General features: G+C 46.7%; 1 protein-coding gene and 1 long non-coding RNA gene across 3 annotated transcripts in view; one reads left to right on the forward strand and one right to left on the reverse strand.

Annotated features, from left to right (window-relative positions):
• The window catches only part of gabra2a (gamma-aminobutyric acid type A receptor subunit alpha2a), a 77,718-nt gene that overhangs the window by 46,376 nt on the left and 16,071 nt on the right, over window positions 1–15,271 (reverse strand). For both annotated transcript variants that reach the window (XM_086126534.1, XM_086126535.1), the window contains exon 4: window positions 11,689–11,756. In XM_086126534.1, coding sequence (XP_085982660.1) covers window positions 11,689–11,756 — 68 coding nt within the window. The remainder of the gene's footprint in view (window positions 1–11,688; window positions 11,757–15,271) is intronic.
• Window positions 5,466–13,925, forward strand: LOC147196788 (uncharacterized). The gene is made up of 3 exons (XR_015102603.1): window positions 5,466–11,986; window positions 12,072–12,183; window positions 12,254–13,925. It is a non-coding gene; the product is annotated as an uncharacterized LOC147196788 (long non-coding RNA).

The following is a 15,271-nucleotide window of genomic DNA, read 5'->3' on the forward strand; positions in this document are numbered from 1 at the left end:
TTACGGGTGAGAGATGTAGGGCAGGACAGGAGAGCTTTATGGGCCTCATGCTTTGCTTTCAGAAGTGTATGTATCTCGGTTGAGTTGCAGTCAAACCAATCCTAGTGGCGTCTCCTTGACTGGCCAAGCACCTCCAAGGCTGTGCTCTGGATAGCCTTTTGCAGAGCTGGCCAGTCACCTGATTCCTCCGGGATCTTGTCAAGGTTTTCAGCAAGGAGTCGCTGGAGGTTGGCTTTGGTGGTGGGGTTGTTCAATGCTGCACAGTTGAGCCTTTTGTTGGGTGCTGTCCTTGGATGACGGGGTTGAATGCTCACGAGGAGTTTGGATCTGACCATGAGATGGCAAGTCCAACACTCAGCTCCACACATGACACGGGTGATGAGGACATCCCGTATGTCCTTTTGATGGACAATCACATCGTCCAGGAGATGCCAGTGTTAGGAGCGGGGGTGTTGCCAGGTGGTCTTAAACCTGTTCTTCATTTGGAAAATGGTGTTAGTGATGACCAACTGATGTTCTGCACAGAGGGAGAGGAGCCGAAGGCCGTTGTTGTTCATTTTGCCCACTCCATGCTGGCCAATAACTTTACTCCATACCATGTGTTCCGTGCCCACCCTAGCATTGAAATCTCCCCGGTGTTTGCTGCAGGGTGGTGTCCAGAGCTCTGTAGAAATCCTCCTTTATACTGTGCTCGGCATTCAGAGTTGGTGCGTAAGCACTGATGAGTGTGGCGAAGCGTCCCTTTGCCAGGGGAATGCGCCATGTCATCAGCCTTTCATTGATGCCGGTAGGGGATTCTGGGATGCGCTTCAGCAGTTGGGACTGCACAGCAAAGCCAACTCCATGGTTTCGACGAGTGCCTTCAGGGACCCCTTTCCAGAAGAAGGTATACCCTGCACCAACTTCTGTCAGGGAGTCCTCTCCATGTATTCTGGTCTCTCTGAGAGCTGCGATATCGATGTTATACCTCGCGAGCTCTGTGGCCACAAGTGCTGTCCTCCGGTGGGGCCTGTCAGGAGTTTCAGCCAGGTCCAACAGTGTGCGGACGTTCCACGAAGCTATGCATAGATTTTTTCTATTTCGTTTATTGTCCTTTCGACCGCAAGGGGGATGCTCTGACGATTGCGGTTTACCGTCCGGAGTGTGGAGAGCAGACAATTTTTAGAACATTATTTTCTAGGTCCCTCCCCATCACAGGGGTGAGCAGTGTGGAGCTGCTCAGTCACGATGGAAGCTGCCGAAGAGATGCGCTGCTCCATCCCGCAGTGTCAACGACCATCACTCCATTGCCGCCTGTGTGCATGGTTTGGGTAGGCACTCCCAGCCACATCCAGCCTGTGCCCACCGCCATTCCACATCGCCACAGGACTTTGGGGGATTAGGGGGATGCAGGGTGGGGGATTGGGTGTGGGGTTGGGGCAAGAAGCTTGCGCAGAGGTTCGGATTAAGGTGAGGGTGTGGGTGCACAGTCCTCACTCCCACCATCTTCACTCCTACCAGGTGGTTTCCGGTGGCATGAGGGTACCCATGACGACCTTCTTCTGGCAAGAGTTGCAGGGGGCTGCCGGTAGTCCGGTCTGTTGGACTCCGCCTGTGCCTGCCCCCAGGTGCCGGTTTGGGATCACTCTTCGTCTGGCCTCTACCCTTTGACCTGTTCGGCTTGGGTGACCCTGCCAGGAGTACGGGACTCCTGCTGACATAGCTCTAGGGGTCATGGAGACGCGCAAAGTGCCTCACCACGATAAGGTGGTGATCCCATCGAGGCACACACACACACACACACACACACCAGTAAACTTGCTGTTCCCAGCACTGCGCTTTTCTGGACTGAGATGTCCGATGTTGTTCCCAGGATCTGTTGCAACCACTCATCCAGTTTGTGGGTCACTGCCTCGAGTGCTCCGACCACCACAGGCACTACTGTCACCATACTCCGCACAGATGTTTTGGTAGACTTTGGCAGCCACCTGGTTATGGCGTTCCATGTAAGCTTTTCCTGCCAGCATCTGCACACTGCAGTTATGTGTTGGATCGTCTCAGGTGGCTCTTTGCACAACCTACACCTCGGGTCTTGTCTGGTGTGGTAAATCTGGGCCTTTATGGCTCTGGTGCTCAGGGCCTGCTCCTGAGCAGCCAGGTTGAGTGCCTCTGTGTTGTCCTTCAGGCAAGCCCTCTCTAGCCACTAATTGGACTTCTTAAGATGAGCCACTTCAGTTATGGTCCGGTGGTACATCCCGTGTAGGGGCGTGTCCTCCCATTTTGGTCCCTCTTCCAGTACATCATCCTCTGTTCCCCATTGAGAATTCCCAAGATATTCTCTGAGTACGTCATCCATTGGAGCCTTCTCTTTGATGTATTCATGGAGCTTGGATGTTTCTTTCTGGACAGTGGCTCTGACAAACACTAGTAGCCTCCTTCCTGACGGCTTGCAAACAGTCTCAGGGTGCTGGATTTGGGATGGAACCCTTCATGCATGGTCAGGAGCTTTCGGGTCTTAACATAAGTCAGGGGTGGGCAATTATTTTTTGCATGGGGCCACATGAGAACCAGAAAATATTATGGAGGGCCGGATCAAAAGGCTGAACTAAATTCTACATAATATTAATTTCATTTCTTTATTTAAAAAGCAGTATTTTGCATTTTTTGGGACTTTTTAGAGTATATGTTAGGAGCAATGAAAAACAGAGGTTGTCTTTGGAAAAAATGACATTTATTGAATATTCATTCATTCACTCATTCATCCTCCGAACCGCTTTATCCTCACTAGGGTCGCGGGGGGGGGTGCTGGAGCCTACCCCAGCCATCTTCGGGCAGTAGGCAGGGGACACCCTGAACCGGTTGCCAGCCAATCGCAGGGCACACAGAAACAACCATCCACACCCACACCTAGGGACAATTTAGAGTGTTCAATCGGCCTGCTAAGCATGTTTTTGGAATGTGGGAGGAAACCGGAGTTCCCGGAGAAAACCTGCGCAGGCCCGGGGAGAACATGCAAACTCCACACAGGGACGTGCGGTCAGGGGAGCCAGGTGAGGCAGAGCCGCACCTCTGAATGCGCATTGCATTGCGCGATCATCACAAACTGGGTTGATACATGCAACTGGCAGGTGCTGCTTGCCGTACATCTGCACGTCGCCAATATAATGTTTGCAGATAGGTTTATTTGACCTGCTTTTCCACAGTCTGGCTAATGTTTTTAACCATTAAAGTTTAATGGGTTTTTTTAGTGACATATTTAGAAATAAAACCGCTGGGAAATAAAACCGCAGTGAAAAGGCACATGTTGCGGCAGATAGTTCTCTGCCACAATTAAGAGGGCGTCCGTGAGCAAACAGGTACGTTGCGCTGTTCTTCTGCGCAGAGGCGCCAGGCGAGTCAAGTGCGATCCTTGTGGTTGTCCTTCGAAAACCCGTCTTTACTGTTTTCCCTGCCTTTTGTTCTCAACTTGTGACAATGTCTGGACTAACACGGGATATTGTGACATGAACAGCGCAAGGATCGATTTGGCATTGAACGAACAGCGGAGGCTCAACGTTAGCATCCACAATGCCAAGGTAAAGGAAAACCGAGAGATTTTGAAAGACCTCATTCATGCAACCTGCTTTTTCGCAAAACAGGAGTTGGCATTTCGTGGTCACGACGAGAGGGCAAGCTCTTCTAATCGTGGCAATTATGTAGAACTATTACATGCTTTTGCTGAGAAAGATGAGAGGTTAGCTAGACATTTGGACTCATCCACTGTGTTTTCTGGCTTGTCCAATAGAATACAGAACGATCTAATTGAAGCAATCGGTGATGTGATAATAAATGATCTAAAAAGGGAGATCAATGCTGCCCCATTTGTTGCTGTAGAGGTGGACGAGACTACGGATATCACAAACAAAGCACAGATCTCTGTTATTTTGCACTATGTAGCCAAAAGTGAAGTGGACTGTGTGGTGAAGGAAGCATTTTTAGGATTTGATGACGTAAGTGATGATAGGCGAGCCCCTGCTGTGGCTGTGTATGTCTTGGAAGTGTTGGAGAAAAACAGCTGTGTTAAAAAACTAGTAGCGCAAACATATGATCCCGATCGCTGGGACAATGACACTCAAATGATGGTCACTAGATATGATCGATGGCTGTCAAAAGCATCGACATGGTTTTTAATGATGGCATATGAGGGCATTTTCAGCAAAACTGATGCACTTTTTAGAGTGCTGCAAAACAAACATTGGATATTGTTGTGTGCGAACCCACGACACCATCGGAGTTGTTGAACGCATGAGACAGGACTTTAACACACTGTATGAGCGATTTGAGCAGAAATGCAGCACCCTTGGCCGAAACGACAGCGAAAGAAATCAGTCAGTCAGAGATGAGAGAAAACAAATGTTCTACAAGATTATGGACAACATCAGTGCTCAGATGAAAGCGAGGTTTGATCATTTTCTGAGCTAGCTTTCCTCGGTTTGGTCGACTGTTCAAAATTTAATGAGATGCCACAACATTTTGATGACACCAAACTGCAGAGCCTGTCAAAATATGCAAAGTTTTTGACTTTGTCAGACTAAAGGCTGATCGCATCGGACTGCACAGCTCACAAACGGTGAGGAATGAAAGCAAATCTCCTGGACAGCTTCTCAGCTTTTTGGCCCAGAATGATCTGCTACAGGCTGTAGCTGAGGCGACAAAGTTACTCCAACTGGTGCTCACTGTACCAGCTACAACAGCGTCTGCGGAAAGGTCGTTCTCTGCGTTGAAAAGACTGAAAACATACAGTCGGAATAGGACCAATTCAGGACCACTTTCCTCCCTGGCGATCATCTCCATTGAGGCGCAGAGACTTTTAAAACTAAAAGGAAAATAAGGAGAACTTTTACAACAAAGTAACGTGGTGAAGGTGGTTTTGTGGTGAAGGACAGGCGCATGGACTTCATCGACAAATAAAGGTAAGACACAAACAGTTTTCATTGCAATCTTATAACTAAATAGATTAGTCTAAGAAAAATACAATAGAATATTTAACCCTGGAGAACCCACGGGGTCAAATTTTGGATATGAAATAACCAGTAGCCAATTGAATGAGCTACTGTTTTTGGTTTATATATTTGTAAATCGGACACTAAAGGATTCAGTGCCTCACCAACCATGAACCTCACCGCACGCCACTGGAGGCCGCAGCTGGAATTGAACCCGTTACCTCTGCACTGTGAAGTCCACATGCTAACCACTGGACTACCGGGCCCTGTCATATCGCCCTGTCATTTATTGAATAACATTTTCCAAAACAATGGTTGCCAAAATGTGAACATTTGTGATGATGATGATTATATTCATGATCATTTTCAGTCACATTCACCCCAAAATGCATTTTGAGATTTATATGTTGCTGGAAAGAGTAATCCTCAGAGTAGAGGATGCAGAGAACAGGGAAAGATGGAAATTAATGACTCGCTGTGGCAACCCCTGAAAAGGGACAAGCCGAAAGGAGAAGAAGAAGATATGTTGCTGGAAAGAGGTTTTTAACTTTCTAAAGACAGCCGATTATAAAAAAGAAAAAAAGCCTACATTTCTAGTTAAATCACCTCATTTAGAGTTTTTCAGTTGGTTTTTTTTTTCTTATTCAATGAGAGAAATCTCGTCTCTGTTGGTCTTTAACAAGTGTATCAAAGTCAGGTTGAAAGTCTGAGGTGGAGATGCGAAGCACAGCTGGCAAATGATCATCAGTCAGGGAAGATCTGTATATGGATTTGTTCAACTTCATCACGGAAAATCTTTGCTCACATATGTAGGTCGAGCCAAAGAGAACAAACATCCTCTGCACGTGTTCTCATGTTTCGAAACTCTTCTTCCTTGAGAGAAGAGTAGAATTCCAGCAGTGACTGTGACGAAAAATGCTCAGCCAGTACTGTGTCAGACTGAAGGTAAATGAGTTCCAGCTGGACATCATTGGGTACATTATCTACATTGCAGGTAAAGGGAAATCATTTGCATTTCAACCTCCATTGTTCTGAGATCTTCAAGTCACCTTGAAAACTCACCATGCAGTGCTCTTAACATGGATGAGTACCTGCGGAGGTGATCAGCTGATGGTGTGACTTCTTTCAGGGTTTGCTTGTGAGTGAGGTTGTTGCTCTCCAGTTGGCTTGTAAGAAACTATAACTTTGTCATGAAAGCCTTCACCAGTTAGTGCATTTCATGGCCTTGCAGTTGAGTGTTCAGTGTAGTCATCAGTGCAGTCACATCCACAAAATCTGACATCCAGTCTTCATCAGAAAGCTGTGGGATGTCTTTGCCTTTCATTTCACAAAACTCTCGGATCTCTGATTTCAGATCCCAAACCTTTTTTAGCACTTTGCCCAGGTTGAGCCAACGGACAGCTATGTGGTAGCTGATGTCATTATGTTCAGCCTGGTGTTCCTCTAAAAGTGCAACAAACTGCCTTTGATTCAATGCTCGTGCCCTGATGAAGTTTACTATTTTAGTTACAACATCAATTACATGATTAGTTCCAAATCGGCAGCGGCGCTCCACGCTAACGCTCCTTTCTTTTCATCGTCGGCTCCTCAAGACTTACATCCATCCAGCCGCAGACCGTTCAACAGCACCGATTTCTCCGCTGAACAAAGCGGGGCTGTGAAAAATGCTGCCCATTACAGGCGCAAGACACAAGCGCCCCGGGACTGTCCAGCAACGACAGTCAAATGGCGCCGACATTCCTCCCAGTCAAAAACAATGCTGGTATACCCATGCTGCCGAGAAGGCGCAACCACCAAGCACAGTCTCCTCCTTGATGAATGTCGTGGCCAAAAAATGCTGAAAAAAGTCCACATCATTTCCACACGACGTAACAACAAACACAAAGTGACAAAACAAACACAAAAACAACAAAAAAAAGCAAGGCTCATGAGAGCACTTGCTGAGGGCTGCCTACTCGGGCGCCATCTTGACTTCAAAGACTGAAGACTGAGGCTATGAATCTCTTCCTTTGGCCACCTTATTATTCCTGCAGGGTATCTGATCACTGGCAGGGGATAGCTGTTTATTGTCCAGGTCTTATTCTTGCCATTGAGCTGGCTTCTTAGGACTTGCCTCACCCGCTGGAGGTATTTGGCTGTAGCCGCTTTCCTTGTTGCCAGTTCGAGGTTGCCATTGGCTTGTGGTAACCCGAGGTACTTGTAGCTGTCCTCAATGTCTGCTATTGTTCCTTCAGGGAGTGAGACCCCTTCAGTGTGGACTACCTTGCCTCTCTTAGTCACCATCCGACTACATTTCTCAAGCCCGAATGACATCCCGATGTCACTGTAGATCCTGGTTGTGTGGATCAGGGAGTCTATGTCCCTTTTGCTCTTAGCATAAAGCTTTATGTCATTCATGTAGAGCAGGTGAATAATCGTAGCTCCATTTCTGAGGCGGTATCCATAGCCTGTCTTAGCGATTACTTGGCTTAGGGGGTTCAGTCCTATGCAGAACAGCAGTGGGGAGAGTGCATCGCCTTGGTTTATGCCACATTTGATGGACACTTGGGTAAGTGGCTTGCCATTGGCTTCAATGAGGATGTTTTCCACATCCTCATTGAGTTCACAGCGAAGGCTCTGAGGGTCCTGTTCACCTGATACAACTCCAAGCATTCAGTGATCCATGGTTGGTGTGTCGGGACCTGCAGTCTTGTGCGACTGTTCTGTCAACCAGGGGCTGATGTTTGGCTCCTCTGGTATCTCTACCAATGCCCTTCTGTGCTTCGTTCATGTACTGATCCATGTGTCCACTTATCTTAGCCTTCAATGCTGCCTGACATGAGCTTTCATGTTGTGGAGAGACAGGTTATTGACCGATACTTGGATGGGATTGCACCCTTTGAGGGATCCTTCATGATCAGGATCGTTCGCCCTTTGGTGAGCCATCCTGGGTGAGTCCCATCCCTCAGCAACTGGTTCATTTGTGCTGCTAGGCGCTCATGGAGTGCTGTGAGTTTATTTAGCCAGTAGTTGTGGACCATGTCTGGGCCTTGTGCTGTCCAGTTTTTCATATCTGAGACTCTGTCCTGTATGTCTGCCACTGTTATGGTAACTGGGCTCTGTTCAGGGAGGTTGCTGTGCTCCTCTCTCAGAATCACCAGCCATTGTGCACTGTTTTTATGTGTGACCTCCTTCTCCCATATGCCTTTCCAGTACCTTTCAGTTTCCAGTCTTGGTGGGTCTTCTCTGCTGTCAGAACCCTGCCACTGAGCGTACACTTTCGCAGGTTGTGTTGCGAACCGCCTGTTTATTCGTCTGGCCTCATTCTCTTTCGTGTACCTCTTTAGGCAACTGGACAAGGTTTGGAACCTTTTTTTGGCAGTTTCGAGTGCTTCAGGTTTGGTCATCTGGATGTACCTCTCAGGTATCGGCCTTTTCATCACACCTCTCTGGGCCTCCGTCAATTGACTCACATCTTTCCGAGCCGCCTTGATCTTAGCCTCCAACCGTCTTTTCCATGGTGGGTAACGTATCTCATGGCTCCCATGGTTGCTCTTATAGCCAAGCATCTCTAGGATCACTGATGCTGAAGCGTATATCAGCTCATTGGTTTCCGTGATCGTTACGGTAGGGATCGCACTCAGTGCTGCATTCACACTTTCCATGAGACTTTCAGGTGGTACTTCACATAGCCGTTGTAATCGGTTTCTAGGCTGCCCAGCTTTCATTCTCGCCATGATCTTAGCTTTCAGGTCAGTTGCTGCCTCGCTCAGCATTGCATTCATTGGGGCTGGCCTCCCAATATCATCATCTGCATTCATTGGGGCTTGCCTCCCAATCTCTGGTATGACCTCCTCCTCTGATCTGGCAGCCTTGGCCCTTCACCATGGAACCTGCGTTGTACCTCATCAATCTCAAGTTGTGACAGCAATTCCCCTTTTGTGGATGTTGGAACACTGAGCTACTAGTTGTTTCATGGTCAACCATGACTGTGGTTTTTGAAGTAACCATTCAGCCCACATTCTCTGCATGTAACCCCGCTGACTTGGGTTGCTTGAGTAGTAGCATTCCAACAGTTCCATGGGGTAGGTATATCGCATCTCACCCATCTCCGCTTTGTTCCAGTAGCCCATTTTTCATCAAGGTGCTCTGGTTCTCCAGCACCTGACGCAGACCTTGTTTGGCCGGGTGATGTCTATCATTCGTTTTGTTGTCTCCCATCATTGTATGAGGTAGGCATTTAGCATGAAGGGTCTTGCCCAAGGACCCACACTGGATGGTGTTATGTGCTCATTTTCACCCCAAGCGGGATTCGAATCCCCGTGTGCGTGTGTGTGTGTGTATGTGTGTATGTGTGTGTGTGTGTATATATATATTTTTTTTTTATAATATATACTGTACATACACATGCACACACACACACACACACACAGTATGTACACAGACAGGGGCACACATACTGTTGTGGGACGATATAAATAATATTGTCTTGACTTAACACCACAGCTGCAGACCCAATTACATTGTTGGGGTTACTCTGTGTTCATCACAATTGGTGACTGTTAGAGGTCATGTAGCACACAGGAACAGCCTTGAGTGATGTGCCATGTGCAGCTTTCCTCATGTTTGAAAATAACGAAATTGCTCACATACAGGGGCTTCTTCCTATTCATCTTTTCACATTTCGAGAAGCCTAGTATGGTGAATTTCTCTTGCAAGTCTCAAATGTACGTTGTCTTGTTCCAGCTTGACTGAGGATGACACCTGACTGGAGGCATTGTCTCTCAGGCTCAGCTGCAGCTCTTGCTCAGGCAATTGTCAGCTATGGTTTACGTCAAGGCTTCTTCAACACACAAGGTGTTCAACTCAAAGCACATTTTCAAAATTGACAAGCCCTGAGACAATCCAGAAAGAAAGAAACCATCATAAACAGCCGGGCACAGAGGGCAGCAGGGTCCGTCCAATCTTGCAGAGAGCAAAAGGTGTGTGCATGTGTGTGTCAGAGCCAAGCTATCAAAGATAGAAAGGAGATGTGTACATAGAGGTGGAGTGAAATTGTCTGTTGCAAGTTTGATGAGGATGGAGAATGAATTAAGCATGAGCCCATCTTCCTCTTTCTTCTTTCTTTCGAAGGTGCTGTCTCCATCACAGTCACTTCCATTTCCCTATCTGCCATGTGCAGTCCACATTTGAAAAGACTCGGGTGGGGAGGAGGTACGGTTGTGATTGAAGAACGCTTTTAAAGCATCAAGATGGTGTGCTTGAGAGATGGAATGAGAACGTAATGGGGGTGGTGGGGGAAGTCGATGAGATGTGTATAATGTTCATGTCAGAGCTATGGGCAAAAGGAATGAATGAATAAAAGAATGACAAAGTTTGGGATCTTGTGAATTTACCGTTGGGCCTTGAGACACAAGTTGAATTTATTCCGTGATCTTGTTTGTCACTCAGAACACTCGTATCCCAAATCATGTTTTGCCATTGAAATGAAGAATATTAAGCATACATAAATAAATATAAACATCCATCCATCATCTGAGCCACTTCTCTTGATGAGGGTCCTGGGCGCGCTGGAGCCTATCCCAGCTGTCTTAGGGCCGTAGGCGGGGGACACCCTCAACTGGTTGCCAGCTAATCGCAGGCCACACACAGACGAACAAATATCTGCGTTTACACTCACACCTAGGGCCAATTTTAAGTTTTCAATCAGCCTGCCATGCATGTTTTTGGAATGTGGGAGGAAACCGGAGTGCCCGCAGAAAACCCACTCAGGCCTGGGGCGAACATGCAAACTCCACACAGGGAGGTCGGAGCCAGGATTGAATCTACGACCTCTGCACTGTGAGGTCGACATGCAAACCACTGAACCACCAGGCCGCCCTTGCGAATTGATTCTGCGACACTTGGTTCTAGATGTGACAAAAATGGAGTGTCATTTTGCTGAGGCATGTGGTAGGCAGTTTCTTGATGGCGCTAATCAGTGGGGGATTTCTGAAAAAATTACCACAGTTGAAATTGTGGTCCAAACACAGTAGCTACAGGGATGAGATTGCCCTTTTGAGCATTTGCCCTGCATCTCGCATCTTGTACAAAGGACCATTGTCATGTCCCTTTCTGGTTTCAATGGTGCATACATCAGTTCAATCAGATTCGATCGAGTAATTCCATTGGTGCTCCCCCAGCACCCTCCCCTCATGAGCGCTAATTCAAGATGGCGGCATCCATGGTTACGGGGCACTCCATGGTCGCATCACGATGTGCATCATATCCTTCCAGCGTTTTTTTATTTTGCAGTGAGGTGGACCAGCCATGAAGGTGGGTTCTTTTTTTCGTCAGCATTGTAAGTCATCGCTACCATCCAATACAAAATCTCTGGTACATAAAACAGACATTGGAATTGCAAACAGCTACAAATTTACATATTCGTGACTGAGGATATTTGATGCTTGCATGCAGCTAGTTGTTAAAAACTGGGAGGCATACATAGGCAGACTAATGTCCGTCAGTCCGTCACTGAAAGATGCCTGTTCGGTTGACGATTGACAATAGATGAAAAAAAAAGACTGACTAAGCACTGATGGAGGTGCGTGGAGCAAAAATAATTCATCCACCTCACAATAAAACAATATATTTACAAACATCGCTCATGTAAACACCCCAATCCTGATCCCATAAACACAAGCTGATGCCGATCGAGAGCTTCATATGGCTCAATTTGGAAATGACATAAAGTGGGGAGAAGACGTACCATGTCTGTGTCTGACACTGGGCCAAAGCTGGTCACGTATATATCAGTCTTGACTTCTGTTACACGGTCTGTGGAGAAACAAAATAAAATTGGTTTGAATCTTTTTCCCCACAGCTAATCAAGTTCAAAAGTGCATCATCGTTAACTATTGTTGAGGCAGACAGGAGTTTGGCCCTAGATTGACCACTGTGTTGAATATAAACTCGGACTTCATGGAGAAGTGTGAAAAGTGCATACAACCAACAAATGTGTGCATGTAAACACACTGACCGACATATGCATGCCCCTTTGTTTGGAGGTGAGTCCGCTCTCTCTTCATTTAAGATTGATGATTTTATCATTGTCATTATTTTGTGTTTTGTGTCATGCCTTCCGGAGAACAGACATTAAAATTTCCTGAGCTGAACCACCGAAAGAACGTCACCGGACCCCTGCCGGACCCTCTTCAGTTTGCCTCCTGGGCAAACAGGTCTGTGGAGGACACAGTCAACATAGGTCTGCACTACATCCTCGAACACCTCGACAGCATAGGGACCTACGCAAGGATCCTCTTTGTGGATTTCAGGTCTGCGTTCAACACCATCATCGCGGAACTCCCCACCCCCAAACTTCTCCACCTCGGTGTGTCCCCTACGATCTGCCAGTGGACCCTCAGCTTCCTGATGGGACGGACACAACAGGTGAGACTGGGAGCAACAACATCATCACCAGCACTGGAGCCCCACAGGGATGTGTCCTCTCTCCACTGCTCTTCTCCCTCTACACAAACGATTGCACCTCAACAAGTCCAGCTGTCAAACTCATAAAGTTCGCAGACGACACCACGGTCATCGGTCTCATCAAAGACGGCGACGAGTCTGCGTACCGCCAACAAGTGGAGCAGCTGGAGCTCTGGTGCAGTCGACACAACCTCGGCCTGAACACGCTCAAGACTGTAGAGATGATCGTGGACTTCAGGAAACATCCTTCTCCCCAGTTGCCCCTCACACTATCCAACTGCCCTGCGCCAACCGTCGAGACCTTCAAGTTCCTGGGAATCACAGTCTCCCAGGACATGAAGTGGGAAGTCAACACCATCTCCATCCTGAAAAGGGCCCAGCAGAGGATGTACTTCCTGAGGCTGCTGAGGAAGCATGGCCTGCCACAGGAGGTGCTACGTCAGTTCTACACGGCAGTCATCGAATCAATCCTGCGTTCTTCCATCACGGTTTGGTTTGGGGCCGCCACAAAAAAGGACAAAATCCGACTTCAACGGACAGTTAGGACGGCGGAAAAAATCATTGGCACCGCCCTACCCACTCTTGAGGACTTGCACACTGCAAGAATGAAGACAAGGGCACGGAAAATCCTCCTGGATCCCCTGCACCCTGCCCACCACCTTTTCCAGCTACTCCCCTCAGGCAGGCGCTACAGATCCATGCGCACCAAATCCAGCAGACATTTAAACAGCTTCATCCCTCTAGCCATTAACTCCCTAAACAGTCACTGACGTAGTCACTCTTCTTGTACTACAAACACTGCTACTGGTCACTCTAAAATGGTTAAATGATTTTCTGCACCAACTGTACAAACTGTCATAGTATTGTATTCTACCACTGATCACTTTAGCTCTGCTTGATACTTGCACATTGTCTCACAGTCGTCACTGGGTGGTACCACCGCACTCCATACCTATTTGTCAGGTCCTTGTTTACGATGATACTAATGCAGCGTGTTATACCGGAGACAAATTCCTTGTGTTTTCTACATACTTGGCCAATAAAGATGATTCTGATTCTGATTTGATCATATATTTTTGTTTATTATTGATTGTCTCATAGTAAACACAGTTCGAAAGTCAGAATAAAACAATGTGAGAGTAAGAGCTCTCTATCAGAAAATTGGTGAAGATTGCACGACTGTCTGTGTCCTATGTGTTGTGTTGTGTTATTTTTGTTATTTTGACTTCACAATGGCGCCGCGACAGTGGCTGCCTTTCCAGCAGCTCCTATATTTTGTTGTTCTACTTCTTCCTTTCATAACTTTGCTGCTGTGAATTGGGAATTTCTCCATTGCCAGACTAATAAAGGTTTTCTTATTCTTATTTCAGTTTGTTCGGAATAGGTCATCTATGCACAAATGCTTGAGCCTTCAAAGACTTTTGTCTTTTTACCACAAAACTCACTCATTCCCAGATTTTCCCTTTTTATATCTGTTGCTTGTAAGGACAAGGAAACCTCATAAAAGCAAGAAAAGTTGTTGTACTGAGTTTTCTTTACTGGTTCGCTGGCTGTCTAGCTCTATTGTCATGTGTCGTGAGGACAGCACATTTTGTGGATATGCTTTGTTTTTTATTTTTAAGACAAACCCGATTCCACTGCAGGTATTATGTTGGGTTAAACATATCATATTTTCACGACTATAAGGCGCCATTAAAAGTCATAAATTTTCTCCAAAATGGACAGGACGCCTTATAATGCGGAGCATCTAGTGTATGAGCCGAGTTTCAAAGCATGACTGAGAGCGCTTCTGGCCGACATGCTGTTTATATAGAGAAAAGGCGGAGTGAGTGACGACAGGCATGCGGAAGTCCGCCAATGAGTGAAGGGTGGGCGTGTAAGAGGATGCTAAAGGCACGTCCCTAGCAGGTAACAGCCACCAATGAGTGAAGGGTGGGCGTGTAAGAGGACGCTAAAGGCACGCCCCTAGCAGGTACCAGTCGCCAATGAGTGAAGGGTAGGCGTGTAAGAGGACTCTAAAGGCACGCCCCTAGCAGGTACCAGTCGCCAATGAGTGAAGGGTGAGCGTATAAGAGGTGAAGAGAAAAACGTGAGTACATTGTAAAATGGCTAAATAAAGTACAACCGAACTCAGTTTTGCTTCCGTTGCCTTTATAAAAACGTGTTTTTAGCATGCGTTCATGCATGCCATATGTTTAAGCTGGCGTATGTTTTACCATTTCTGGCTGCGCCCAATAATACAGTGTGTTTTGTGTAAGTGTCAAACACAGAAATAGCACCCATTACTGAGACTGCGCCCAACAGGGAGTGTGCCGAATGGTCGTGAAAATACGGTAAATAAAAAGAGAATACATTGATTTGCAAATCATGTTCCACCTATATTTAATTGAATACCCTACAAAGACAAGATATTTCATGTTCAAGATGATAACTTTTGTTTTTAGGAAATAGTCACTAACTTTCACTTTTATGCATGCAACACATTCCAAAAAAGTGTGAACAGGGTCGTGTCTACCACTGTGTTACATCACCTTTTGTTTTAACCACATTCAATAAACATTTGGGAACTGAGGACAGTAATAGTTGAAGATTTGTGGGTGGAATTCTTTCCCATTCTTGTTTAGCTTCAGCTGTTCAACAGTCCGGGGTCTCTGTTGTTGTATTTTACGCTTGATAATGCATCACACATTTTCAATGGGAGACGGCGGGTATGACCCGCAGGCAGGCCAGTCTCGAACCGACATTCTTTTAGGTGTTTTGGCATATTTTTGCTGAAATAAACAGGGGCATCCATGAAAGCCGTTTGTTGGATGACAGCATAGGTTCTCTCCAACACCTGCATGTGCCTTTCAGCATTGCTGGTG

The sequence above is a fragment of the Hippocampus guttulatus genome, chromosome 13, assembly GCF_054856545.1.
Source record: "Hippocampus guttulatus isolate MCC_2025c chromosome 13, RoL_Hgut_1.0, whole genome shotgun sequence".
NCBI lineage: Eukaryota > Metazoa > Chordata > Actinopteri > Syngnathiformes > Syngnathidae > Hippocampus > Hippocampus guttulatus.